Here is a 15000-nt window from a genome sequence, read left to right on the forward strand (position 1 = left end):
CTATGGCGGTTGATGACACAGCAAGTAGACCTATAGGCTCCTCCAAACACCCACCCCCATCCTTAGCTCACAAGGATGGTGAGGTTGCAGATACTAAAGGAATTAAAGAGTTTGAGCGGGACTCGAACCTCAGTCTGGCGATCACCAGGCAGAGACGCTACCAATAGGCCACAACAACACTAGAACTACAGACTAAAGACGTACCTCTGCTCAGATTAACAACTGATTTACATATCAGTCTTGCTTTATATGAACACCTGGTGATAATCATAAAAATGTCAGATAATAAATCTAATGGGAATTTATGAACTGACGCCGAATTTTTTACGATTCAGGGATCACTTTTGAAATTTTAAGAGGGGATTAAAGTCTGCTAGATAAGGACTTTTGCTCAGTTCAGTGAGTAAATCTGTTAAAATATACAAGAATGACGATTTAAGAACTATTATCAATATCATTTTTTTGCTTGTTAAGCTACAACCCTTGTTGGAATACAAGATGCTATAAGCCCAAGAGCTCCAACAGGGAAAATAGCCCAGTGAGGAAAGTAAATAACGAAATAAATAAACTACGAGAGAAGTAATTAAGAATCAAAATAAAATATCTTAAGAATAGCAACATTAAAATAAATCTTTCACATATAAATTATAAAACGAAATAATAAAACATCAGGAAGAGAAATGAGATAGAGTAGTGTGAATTAACTGAATATAAACGTACCTTCCAGCTTCATATGAAGCAGGTAAATTATCTGGCATACTTATGGAACCAAGATTAATAGTGTTTTAGAGAACATTACTTTGGGTCAATGTGATTTACGACCTACACGTTCTTCTGTTGACATAATTTTTCTCTATCACAATAAAACTAAAAAATGTTCAAAATCTGTCCCGGTAGACATTGCATTTACAAAGAGGAGGAGAAATCTTCTTTACCTTGGGGAATGTTTGCTCTCCTTACACATATATCAGTATTGCTGAATCATTCCATGTAACCACAAAAAGTCAAATAAATATTCTGTAAAGTGAGGCGTGAGACAGAAACCATGGTGACATTTGCCTAGTTTGATATATGTATTTCTATTATCTTCTCTATATAATAAAAAAGAAGTGTCGGGCTCTATATATTAATATATACATTTTTTTCCGGTCACGCTCAGCGGCATTGTGAGACGTATAACTACTCTGTCTCTCCTTATCCCTAGGGTTGCGGAGAGAGTAGTCATACCCCTGTGAGAGGGGGGTACCCCTACAGGAAGGGCAGAATGGGTGGAATAGTTCAATCTGTGTGTGTGCATATCTATTTATCCGTCATTATTGACAGGTCGCGTACATTAGTTTCTTATAACATTAATTTGAAGATAGGAAAAATGGAATTATATACGTTTTAGAAAAGATTGGGATTGTTTAAAATCAGATGGTTCAGGAAAAATCAACGATGTTATTGAAAAATATTCGTTTGCTACTGATTACGTTTCTCGTGTTGCAAATGATAACTGCATATTCTTATCCACAGTTATCCATACATTAAGGGATCAATTGCCTCATGCGACCTCCCCAATGCCTTCTATCAAAAACCTCCTTTTTTCACCAAACCTCTTCCCTCCATCTCATTCTTCACCTTATCTCGCCATCTAATTCTCTGTCTCCCTTTCGAACTTCTCCCACTAACAAATTCCTCCATTTCCTTTATGAAAAACTGCAGAACAAATTGATATACCAATACAAAAATCTTTTGGTCTCACTAGGAATTCTTCTAAATCTTGTTAAGCAGCAAAGAGTGGACCAGAGAAGGAATTTATACCTTTCTGATGAGGTAATTAAAAAGGATGATAATTATCGCTCCGTGTTTTTTACTGTCTTCGGATTTGTGAGACACCAGCAAGTTTTTGCTCCTTGTGAAGGTGATTTTGACCAATGAGGATGCATACAATACAAATTATGCAAGGGATTTGAATGATTGGGTGTTATCCTGTCACAGGATAACACACAGCAGACCATCACCTTAGAAACTTGAAGTCACAGGATTCCTGTGACTTCAAGTTTCTAAGGTGATGGTCTGCTGGTCACCAACTCGAGACATTTTATAGCGTCCTACATTGTTGTTTCAGAAAGATCCTAGGGATACAATATTTTCACAAGTGTTACGAATGTGAGGAGCCTGAATAATGAGAATTCTGACTCCACTCATACAGATATAAGTGGGAAGAGACTACTCGGTTGGATAGGCCCTCTTGAAAAAAAAAAAAAAATGTGACTACTGAATTCCCAAAAACAAGGTGCATGGAGAAATGCAAGAGGCAAAAGGAATGTTGGACGATGGAAGGATCTGGATGAAGTTTCAGGACGCAGGTCTTATTCATTAATTGTGGTAACTGTGGAGGAAGGTGCCCAGAGGAGAGACTTATTGGACTGCAAAACAGTAAAATGACTTCTAAATGCTGCTGCATACGTGTCGTCTATCATATTATGACACTTCCAATTTCTAGGTCACCATCTTATCCTCAATCCGAAAACTTGAAGGAAAATACAAAAACCGTTGTTATTCACTTGTTGACAGCAAATACATACATACACATACAAACATATATTTATATATATATATATATATATATATATATATATATATATATATATAATGAATGGTAGGTTACAACTACACCAAAGAAAGTCTACTGCAACACAACAATCGTCAAATGACGTTCATTATGGAGGTTTTTCGGCACTGAAAATCGTCCTGCAAGTCCGTTAATTTCCATCTGACATGACACAAACGGCTTAGCTAATTTTACATCGCCATGCAAACGCAGTTCTTGAGATTACAATAATCCCATGTCTGTTTTTTATGGCTTATTCGATTAAAATGTTTTAAATGCCTCGGGTTAATAGAACATTTCCTAGCTAGTGTATCCGAGCTGTCAAAAGTGACGGCTAAATAATTAGATAGATATACACACACGCACACGGCAATTTGTGGAAGACTGTGGTTTCCGAGTGTGCCTCTCGGGGTAGCCACTCTCACCAGGGTATGAGCACTCTCTCCATCCTACCCGAGGGGCAGGGATAGACCGTGTAGTAATACGTCTGGCAATGCCTCTGAGTGAGTGCTCGCCATCTATATACATATATATATACAGTATATATATATATATATATATATATATATATATATATATATATATATATATATATATATATATATCTCCTGTATATTTATGGTGGCTTCAGTAAAAGATGTGGTAATATTGAAAGTTGTACGCTCTATTTATAGGTCAGAAGAAAAAAAAAAGATTTTTTAACCACAATAAATATATATAGATTGGAGAAAATTTAATTGTCAGTGGAATAAAAAAAATCAGCAGTGAAGAGGCTACAGAGAGAGAGAGAGAGAGAGAGAGAGAGAGAGAGAGAGAGAGAGAGAGAGAGAGAGAGAGAGAGGAGAGAGAGAGAAGGGGGGGGGTCAAACATATTCATGAAGATGCTCTGCTCCTTATTCTATGATATTCCGGAGCATATCCACATTATTTAATATGGAATCGAGGAAAAAGAAGTATTAGGAAAATTAATTTCCAGAAAGAAAAGGAGGCAAAGAAAAATAACGCCTACGTACATATGTATATGATTCGCTCATCCATCCAGCTACACCAGCACACGAACATAGACATCCTCTAAAGAAAGCCGTATGATTAAAAAGAAAATATCTTTATTTGTTTGTGAGTGGGATCCATCCAGAGTATGCTACTTATGTCATTCCAATGAGATATGAGTATCTTTTTAAGGAAGTGCTGAGTTGATAACAATGTTCCCATGCGTCTCACCAGTGAAAGAAAAAGAAAAAAAAAGTAGAAAAAAAATGATGAATAATTTCGACTGGTAAACATGACTTCGTTCTTGGAAATCCTCAAGGAAATAATCAGGGTATATTTGTAGACTCCTCAAAAAGGGGGTTGGGGTTGCTTATGGATAATCAGACCTTGCATCTTGAACTCAGGAAGAAGAGGAAGAAGTAGAACCAGGAAGATCTTTGGAAGTTTGAAAAGAGAGCTATTCACCCAATTTGTTTAACTTGCACTGTTAAAAATTTGCCATAAAAAACTGTAATAATCCTGGAATAAAGGTTGCCAGCCATTTACCGTTTCAAAAACGGATAGAATGACGTAAACGAGTGATAATAACCATCACTAACCCGTAAAAGATAATAACAAAGTAGGGTAAAATTACGGTTGCCTGTATTTTACTGGAAGTTGAAAAAGAGAGCTACTTACCCAATTTGTTTAACTTACACTGTAAAAAAATTGCCGTAAAAAAATAGTAATAATCCTGGAATAAATGTTGCCAGCCATTTACCGTTTCAAAAACGGATAGAATGACGTAATAGAGTAATAATACGGTCACCAACCCGTAAAAGATAATAACAAAGTACAGTACAATTACGGTCGCCTGTATTTTACTGAAATACGGCAGAGAACACTATATTTTTACGGAGAATTTCTTATTAAAATTACGGTTTTTTAAATTAAAATCACGGTTTTTTAACGGTATGAGAGAGTGAAATCAACCCCGAATCCCTTGGCTCCTCTAAAATGTCTCCCTCGGAGCAATCTCTAAGTGATTAAAATTCAGCGAAAGTCTTTAGTTACTTGGGTCTAAATGCCAAGAGAATCGAATATTCGACTCTCTAATGGGAGATACCAGATGATGCAAGATATTTCCAAGGTAAACAAGATGCATTCGCTAGGGATATCAAGATGTTGGCGATATGAGTTATAATATAATCGAGATACGTGCAGAGAGAAGATAAAAGCCATTTAGGGAAGGTTGAAAATTCGGCGAAAAGTAAAATGCTTTATGTTAAGGGTTGTTTAATAAAGAGGTTTGCAACATAAGTTTTTTTTTTTGTTAAATATTTAATGTGAGAGAGAGAGAGAGAGAGAGAGAGAGAGAGAGAGAGAGAGAGAGAGAGGAGAGAGAGAGAGAGAGAGAGAGAGAGAGAGAGAGAGAGAGAAGATGAAGTCATTTATGGAATGTTGAAAATTCGGCGAAAAGTAAAATATTTTATGTTAAGGGTTGTTTAATAGAGAGGTTTGCAACATAAGTTCTTTTTTGTTAAATATTTAATCTGTGTGTGAGAGAGAGAGAGAGAGAGAGAGAGAGAGAGAGAGAGAGAGAGAGAGAGAGAGAGAGAGAGAGAAGCCATTTAGGGAAGGTTGAAAATTCGGCGAGAAGTAAAATACTTTATGTTAAGGGTTGTTTAATAGAGAGGTTTGCAACTTAAGTTCTTTTTTGTTAAATATTTAATCTGTGAGAGAGAGAGAGAGAGAGAGAGAGAGAGAGAGATGAGAGAGAGAGAGAGAGAGAGAGAGAGAGAGAGAAGCCATTTAGGGAATGTTGAAAATTCGGCGAAAAGTAAAATGCTTTATTGTAAGGGTTCTTTAATAGAGAGGTTTGCAACATAAGTTCTTTTTTTGCTAAATATTTAATCTGTGTGTGTGTGTGTGTGTGGGAGAGAGAGAGAGAGAGAGAGAGAGAGAGAGAGAGAGAGAGAGAGAGAGAGAGAGAGAGAGAGAGAAGCCATTTAGGGAATCTTGAAAATTCGGCGAAAAGTAAAATGCTTTATGGTAAGGGTTCTTTAATAGAGAGGTTTGCAACATAAGTTCTTTTTTTGCTAAATATTTAATCTGTGTGTGTGTGTGTGTGTGGGAGAGAGAGAGAGAGAGAGAGAGAGAGAGAGAGAGAGAGAGAGAGAGAGAGAAGCCATTTAGGGAATCTTGAAAATTCGGCGAAAAGTAAAATGCTTTATGGTAAGGGTTCTTTAATAGAGAGGTTTGCAACATAAGTTCTTTTTTTGCTAAATATTTAATCTGTGTGTGTGTGTGTGTGAGAGAGAGAGAGAGAGAGAGAGAGAGAGAGAGAGAGAGAGAGAGAGAGAGAGAGAGAGAGAGAGAGAGAGAAGCCATTTAGGGAATCTTGAAAATTCGGCGAAAAGTAAAATGCTTTATGGTAAGGGTTCTTTAATAGAGAGGTTTGCAACATAAGTTCTTTTTTTGCTAAATATTTAATCTGTGTGTGTGTGTGAGAGAGAGAGAGAGAGAGAGAGAGAGAGAGAGAGAGAGAGAGAGAGAGAGAGAGAGAGAGAGAGAATAATTTTCATGAAAATGAGCTGGCATTCTATACTTTATCAGCGTATTTAGATATTTAACGGATGTAACGAACAATTTCTATTATAAATCATATTTTTAAGGAAGTGGAAAGTTTTATAAGAAAAAACTAAAAAAAAAATTGATTTGCTTCTTAATAAAAATTCGATTCAACAAAATGTCTTATGTTACCGAATATGAAGCGAATATCACATGGAAAACTCAGATAAAGAAAGGAAAATAATTTGTACATCTGAAGAAGTGTGGATCGTATTGGTATAAAAATATCAAAATGTATTACTATTACGTCTACTTTTTGCTCTTCATTGAAAAAAGATGACTATATCTTTTTATATCATTTCAAACGTCAGGATCCCTTGCTAAAGGCAGCGATGCCACCTTCACCGCACTGTGTGGATAAATCTTGGTGGAAAAATCCTCCTAGGGATTAATGCAGTGTTGCCATTGTAGCCGCATAGAATTTCTGTAAGCGAATATTTTCAAGCACCACATATTCCCTTCAGACTTAACTCGTAACAGAAGGACATTTGGCTCTAAATTTTTATACATATTTAAAATCACATTATTCAAGGATTATATAAAAAAAAATCATAATCTAATAATAGCTGGGCTCCATTAGGCACTAGAAGAGTTGGAAGACCCAGACCTACATGGCTGAGGACTATGAAGCGCGAAGTAGACGATGAATGGAGAAGTATTGAATTAAAAGCTGAAGATAGAGATGACTGGCAAAATCTAACCGAGGCCCTTTGCGTCAATAGGCGTAGGAGGAGATGATGATGATATTAATTTTATTTATGGTAGTTTTTGTTTCATTATCAAAAATTAATTAACAATATATAAGGCAATGTTACAAAGTATGGTTTTTTTCCCAAAGAAATGTAGTCTAGTCGTAACCACCGTGACCACAGAGAGATACCAAATATTGCCATTTGATCACGTTTTATGACAAAAAACCCACAAAACGCATCACTGGTCAAAGATCACACAGTCTATTGGCTTCTCGTGACTCTCTTTTACCTCTATCTGAAACATTTGTCAGAAAATTTCTATGGACTGAATGATGATGCTGACCTCAAGCTAATTGAGTATTCTTCAACTTTTTCAATAACCAACCGTAAAGTCGATATGTTAATAAATCTGATTTTTTTTTTTACACAAAGGCCCCCTTAGAATATTAATTTTACAAATGAGTTGGATTCGAATAAGATTTAATCTATTTTATGTTATTTGTAAACGTGAAAATCCTACGGCTTATTTATCTTTACCAACCTGCCTCGTTGCAAGGGATTATGTGCATTGTTAGCGGCCTAGCTGGCTTCCTAGACTGATTGACATTTCTGCCCGAAGCAATAACGCTACGATTTGCTTCAAGATTCTTTATTGATTCTTTCGCAACTTTCTTTTCAAAATCCGGGCCAAACTAGACACTGGCACTCAAGGTATAGGCTATTGAATAAGAGAAATGCCCCGTTTAATTCTTCCAGTCTTGAAACTGATATAGCATTTAGGTACAACTAACATAGCATTTCGGTACCAATGACATAGGATTTCGGTACCAATGACATAGCATTTAGGTGCAACTATCATAGCATTTCGGTACCAATGACATAGCATTTCGGTACCAATGTCATAGGATTTCGGTACCAATGACGTAGCGTTTCGGTACCAATGACATAGCATTTTGGTACAACTGACGTAGCATTTAAGTACAACGAACATAGCATTTCGGTACCAATGACATAGCAATTAGGTACAACAACTAACGTAGCATTTAGGTACAACTGACATAGCATTTAGGTGCAACTATCATAGAATTTAGGTACAACTAACATAGCATTTAGGTACAACTAACAGCATTTAGGTACCAATGACATAAATGCTGATGACTTCAATTTCTCATATGAATTGGAGATCCAAGACTGACGTAACCACGAAAGAAGAAAAAAAAAATATCGTCAAACCTTCAAGGTAAAATGGAGCTCACACATGGAAGCGCAAGATGTTGCAATCAATGTGACGTCATCTCTCCTCGAATGGGAATCAGCGCAGAGGGAAATTCGAGCTCAAGTGTTGACTGCAACTGCACGGGGAACGGAAATTCAATCTTGTTTAGATGTCAGGATGCCAGATATATCATAATAAATTAATCTATCTTGTTTATGATGTGCCCCATCCTAGTAAGGGCCTAACTTAGGGTTAGTTTGACCAAGGAGATAATGAGACGCTTAGACATTCCAAAAACTTGTGATAGTTTCCATTAGCTGCTAATAAACATTCGCATATCAGGTTATTTTTAGTTATTTAATTCTTGATTTAACATTTAAAATATGAATGCAACAGTGAGTTGTATTTTTTTTGGTATGAGACCATTCTTAACAGGGTATTAATTACTATAGTCAGTTCTTTTTAGTGAGGCAGATTTGCACCGACTCGCACGGGTGCCCTTTTCGCTTGGAAAAGTTTCCCGATCGCTGATTGGTTGGACTAGATAATTCTAACCAATCAGAGAGCAGGAAACTTTTCCGAGCTAAAAGGGCACCGCTGCAAGTCTCGGTGCAAATGCACCTCATTAAATTTCTTTTTAGTATAGTAAGGTTTAGTTTGATCAAGGAGAGAATGAGCCGCTTAGACACTCCAAATACTTGTGATATTTTCCATTAGTTGCTATGTAAATATCAGCATATTAGTTTCTTTAGTTATCTGATCCTTGATTTAATAATTAAAATATCAATGTAACAGTGACCTGTAATTTTTTGGTATGGGACCGCCCTAAACAGGGTATTAATTACTAGTTATAGTTTCTTTTTAACTTTCTTTCTGTCCGGAACCACGTTAAACAGTGTACAAATTAATAATACTACTACTACTACTACTAATAATAATAATAATATTACTGTGAATTCATATACCAATATTGCTATTGTTAACAGTTTTACTATTATCGTATTCATCGTCATCATTATCAAAATCTCCCTCTCTCTCTTATTAACCTTAGAAAAACGGCTTATTTGAGGATAATAACTACATAAGATGATGATGATACCAAAAAAAAAAAAAAGAAAAAAAAAAGTAGTAATGATAGTAGAGGTAGTAGCATCGGGAAGGACAATAATACCAATGATAAAGAAGAAAATAAAGAAAGTGGAATTCAATCCTCGTGGAGAAGGCGGATTTTTTTAACGATGGCCGAAATGTTAACCGTCAATGATAAAAGTGAAACGCATTTTTTCTTCCTATTTTATATTTCTTTATTGTAATAGAGACACGGGGTAAAAATATGGGATGGGAATAGTAACGGGAAAGAAAATCCTGTAAAACAACGGGGGAAAGGAGAGAAAAATTCTGATGAAATGTGATAAAGAGAATATGATAGGTGTATAAGGCAAAGAAAGAGAACAATATTTCTTATAAAAGAGAACAAAGGGATAAAAGCAAGAAATGAGGGTAGTAATTCGAAAGAAAAGCAAGTAAAACAACAGGGAAAAGAAGAGAATATTTCTGATAAAATGGCATAAAGAAAATATGATAGATGTAAAAGGTAAAGGAGAAAAATTAAAAAAAAGAAAAAAACATTAAAGAGTAAAGTTTTAAATGAATATCTGTATATAATATTCTTTTAAGACAATCTTTCCAGACTGTTTCAAACCTGCTTCGCCAAACGACGCAATACCTCTAAGTCGAATGACCACAAATGTACACAAATTCACAAAAGATGTTCATGATGTTTCTTTTTATTCTTTTTATCTTTTTCTATGGAAACTGTTTCTCAGTCCCTTTCATATTCGTTTTTCAAATCAATGATGAAACTCCATTCAAGAACTTCAGGCGCATTGACTTTATCCCACTTTATTTTCTACATACTCTTCGTCTTCTACAGTCGCTCATATAAAGGTTTAAAGGTTTAAAGGCCACTCATGAATGGCAGAGGGAAGGAACAGTGACAATGCCGTAGAGATTGACTACATATGATCAGCGCCCAAGCCCCCCTCTCCACCCAAGCTAGGACCAAGGAGGGCCAGGTAATGGCTGCTGATGACTCAGCCCCCTCAAACCACTCATCCTTAGCTCACATGGATGGTGAGGTTACAGCGACCAAAGAAACAAACGAGTTTGAGCGGGACTCGAACCCCAGTCTGGTGTTCTCCAGTCAGGGACGTTACCACATCGGCCACCACAACCCTAGTGGATGTCAATGCATTCAGTTTTTCTTAATTTTGGAGTTAAAGAAATTGCAGTTGGTGTGGTGTTCTTGAAAAGTCTGTCTTCATTGGATGGAAGTCGATTATATTGAAATTTGCCTCTTTGATATAGATTAGAGAGTATGTACCTTTACAAATAAAGTAATGACTAACATGGTGAAAGGGTTTGTGTATTGCCATGATCAACAAAGCTGTACTAGTCATAGCCACCCATAATTGTTCGGTTTACTGTGAGCGATCAGACAAGTCTCCCATCATCACCAATCCACAGTTGGCTAGCGTGGTGATGAAAACTGGCAAACCCCAGACATGAATAAGGACATGTCTGAGGCCTCTGTCTTGCAGTGGGCTAGAAACTGTTGCATTTGATAATATATATATATATATATATATATATATATATATATATATATATATTTATATATATATATATATATATATATATATATATATATATATATATTTATATATACACTTTATACATATATACTGTATATATATATATATATATATATATATATATATATATATGCATATATATATATATATAATTTATACATATATACTGTGTATATATACATATATGTACATATATATATATATATACACTTTATACATATATACTGTGTATGCATATATATACATTATATATTTTATACATATATACTGTGTATATATATAAATATAATATATATATGTATATATATATATATATATATATATATATATATATATATATATGAGAGTGTGCTTTATTATTTTCCGGCATGTACTTCTCAACTCTTTACATTAATAAGGATAATAATTTTCCAAACAGCGCTCACAGTATTATTTTCCTTTTCGGAAGAAAGATTGACGATCACACTGATCTTATGAAATACATCATGTAGAAATGCAAGACATCGACAACAGCGAAAAAAAAAAAATAATACATTTCTTCAATAACAATAAAAATACAATAACTAAACTACAATTATTTCCATAGGAAATACTTTCTGATTTCATCATTATCATCTTATTTTCTCGGAATTCCCTTTCTTCATCTACTGCTATCCCTGCCTCCCGAAAGCAAGCATTCGTTTGCTTGCTGTGTAGACTCCAAGCGATTTACATTAATCTTCAGTCAACATGGCAATGTTTACCCCCGTCAAGAAACGAAAGCAATCGCAGTAGGAAATGAAGTAACGTTCTTCTGTTAATTAGTTTTATATTGAATTCTTCCTGCGTCAACAGATAGGTTTCAATAACCAGCTTCATAGTAATTACTGAGTCAGCTGTTAGCATTTCTCGAGGAGTTCTAAGTGGCTCCTCATTCTTACGGTGATTCATTTTAAGAGAGAGAGAGAGAGAGAGAGAGAGAGAGAGAGAGAGAGAGAGAGAGAGAGAGAGAGAGAGAACAATCATGTTTTGAGACAAATACAACTGTCTATTACCGTAAGAAGTCTATCACTGGATATATGATTGTAATTCGTCGCATTCATCTATCCTTTATAATAAAGAGCAAGTGTGTTTATATATCTATGTATGTATGTATGTATGTATATATATATATATATATATATATATATATATATATATATATATATATATATCTTTATATATATACATATATATATATATCTTTATATATATATACATATATATATATATATATATAAATTTCTACCTCATACTTGGGATCGAACCCTAGGCCCTTCAAATGAAAGGCCAGGTCTCTTCGCTTCCAAAGGACGAGGGTTCGATCCCAAGTATGAGGTAGAAATTTATTTCTATTTGAACACGATATTGTGTTGATTTTCATCCACACACACACACACACACACACACACATATATATATATATATATATATATATTTATATATATATATATATATATATATATATATATATGTGTGTGTGTGTGTCATGCTCAACTATCCCCTCTTTCGTGTAGGGGGAAGAGGAGTAGTCATACCATAGTGAGAGGGGGCTGTATGTGCCGGCCTATCTATCTAAATATTTAGCCATCATTATTAACGGGTCGATAGTACAAGAACATTTCTCCTAAACCAGGTAACAATTTAAAATGCAATGCAATGGATAATTAACCGAAATTTAAACCATTTAATCCCGCAGTAAATGGAAATAAAAGACTAGAGATCCTCACTGAATCAAGACTGTCTCATATATCTTATGAAATGAGCCGACTGTTAACCGACCCACGACGATCCTCTTGCACCTTGTTATCGTTCCTGTTCTGAAGAGGCACGAGGAGAACGATCGTAAAAATGGGCTAAATTACGTTGGCCACTCACGAAAGTCGAATTGCTTTCTAAGTGGCCTCTCTATTATTACATTCGTAATTAGATTCAATCTGTTTAAAACGCACGTAAGTACATGAAATCATATGCGGTATATATATATATATATATATATATATATATATATATATATATATATATATATATATACACGTATGTATATATGTGCATATATACATATATATATATACATATATACAAATAAAGATATAATGTATATATATATATATATATATATATATATATATATACACACACACACACACACATATATATATATCTATATATATATATATATATATATATATATATATATATATATATATATACAAATAAGTATATACTGTGTATATACAATGTGTGTATAAATAATTAAATATACATATGCATATATATGTGCATAAATTTGCGCATACTGTATATGAAACCTACATATATGCACACACACACACACACACACACACATATATATATATATATTTATATATATATATATATATATATATATATATATATATATATATATATATATATATATATATACAATTGAGTGCATAAATATAAAGGCCTATATATACGTACACATATAATATAAGTAGTTTATATATTAGACACCGAGCAAATTGCCTTAACAAAGGCGAACCTAAACATAAAAAAACAATAATTACTATTGAATTCAAACTAGGAACTACTAAACCTTGGATGAGCCGCTACCCACACCTACAAAGAAGCCTCACTAGAAGCTCATCGGCACCCACAACAAACACTGGACTATCTACATCTCGCGCTAGCTCTTACTCCTAAACACCCAACAAAGTACTACATTGGATCATTCTCTCAGGTTACGGTTCATTTTCCCTTTACCTACACATAAACCGAATAGTCTGGCATATTCTTTACAGATTCTCCTGTCCTCATACACCTGACAACACTGAGATTTCCTAACAATTCTTCTTCATCCAAGGGGTTAACTACTGGACTGTAATTGTTCAGTGGTCATTTTCCTCTTGTTAAGGGTAGAAGAGAGTCTCTAGCTATGGTAAATAGCTCTTCCAGGAGAAGGACACTCCAAAATCAAACTATTGTTCTCTAGTCTTGGGTAGTGCCACAGCCTCTGTATCATGGTCTTCCACTGTCTTGGGTAGAGTTCTCTTGTTTGAGGGTACATTCAGACACACTTTTCTATCCTACTTCTCTACTTTTTTTATAGTTTATATATGAAAGATCTATTTTAATGTTGTTACTGGTTTAAAAGTATTTTATTTTACATGTTCATTACTTCTTCTGTAGTTTATTTATTTAGTTGTTTCCTACCCTCACTGAGCTATTTTTCCCCGTTGAAGCCCTTGGGCTTATAGCATCCTACTTTTTAAACTAATGTTATAGCTTAGCTAATAATAATATTAATAATAATAATAATAATAATAATAATAATAATAATAATAATAATAATAATAATAACCTTCAAATCTTCTACATTACAACACTATTAATTCTTCCACGCGTTCCTTTCCAGTCTATGCACTATACATGCATTTTCCTGTATAATTTCAAAGTTTATCAATTTGGTCTAAACTCAAAATATTCTTCTTCTATCAATCCTTGTTTATCTCTCACTTTCTTTATCTCGATACACCTCCACCGGTATAAAAGTTCTTATATGAAATGTGCATTCATATGGATTTTTACATTTGATAGATTACGAACCATTCTGGTTTAATCTTGTAATTCTATCCAATACGACCGTGAATACTAATGAAACCTTTTTTTTTCAGGTCAGTCCAAACAACTGGAATTCCCTCAGTAAGTAATATTTTACTGCTTATTCCTAATATTATTATATCAATCTATTGAAACTATCAACGTAAAAATCAAGGAAGGTATTATAAAGTAAGCGAATCTTTGATCAATGAACAAATAACAAGTAGCCAATGATTTTTCTCATTTATTCTTTTTTTTAAGTTTTTTCTAGTTTATATGGGAAATATCTATTTCATTGTTGTTACTGTTCTTAAAATATTTTATTTCAATTGTTAATTACTTCTCTTATTTCCTCTTTTCCTTTCCTCACTGGGCTATTTTCCCTGTTGGAGCCCCTAGGCTTATAGCATCCTGCTTTTCCAACTAGGGTTGTAGATTAGCAAGTAATAATAATAATAATAATAATAATAATAATAATAATAATAATAATTCTGTTAATTAGACCGTTGTCGCAGGGGCATGCATGGGATCTGTTCAATATTAATACCATTATGTCTATTATAAGATGCCAGAGAACGTGTTAGGGTGACACAACCTAAATGTCAATATTGACTAATCATAGATAACCCTCTACTACTA

General features: G+C 34.2%; 2 protein-coding genes across 2 annotated transcripts in view; one reads left to right on the plus strand and one right to left on the minus strand.

Annotated features, from left to right (window-relative positions):
• LOC137643278 (uncharacterized) overlaps window positions 1-758 on the minus strand; it is a 111675-nt gene extending 110917 nt beyond the window's left edge. Inside the window, exons 1-2 of the mRNA XM_068376118.1 lie at window positions 721-758; window positions 205-257 (exon numbers count right to left, since the gene is read on the minus strand). Of these exons, the coding sequence (XP_068232219.1) occupies window positions 205-257; window positions 721-758 (91 nt within the window). The remainder of the gene's footprint in view (window positions 1-204; window positions 258-720) is intronic.
• LOC137642706 (sodium-coupled monocarboxylate transporter 1-like) overlaps window positions 1-15000 on the plus strand; it is a 152140-nt gene that overhangs the window by 23929 nt on the left and 113211 nt on the right. The gene's annotated exons all lie outside the window — the stretch shown is intronic.

This window comes from Palaemon carinicauda, chromosome 6, assembly GCF_036898095.1.
Source record: "Palaemon carinicauda isolate YSFRI2023 chromosome 6, ASM3689809v2, whole genome shotgun sequence".
NCBI classification, from domain to species: domain Eukaryota; kingdom Metazoa; phylum Arthropoda; class Malacostraca; order Decapoda; family Palaemonidae; genus Palaemon; species Palaemon carinicauda.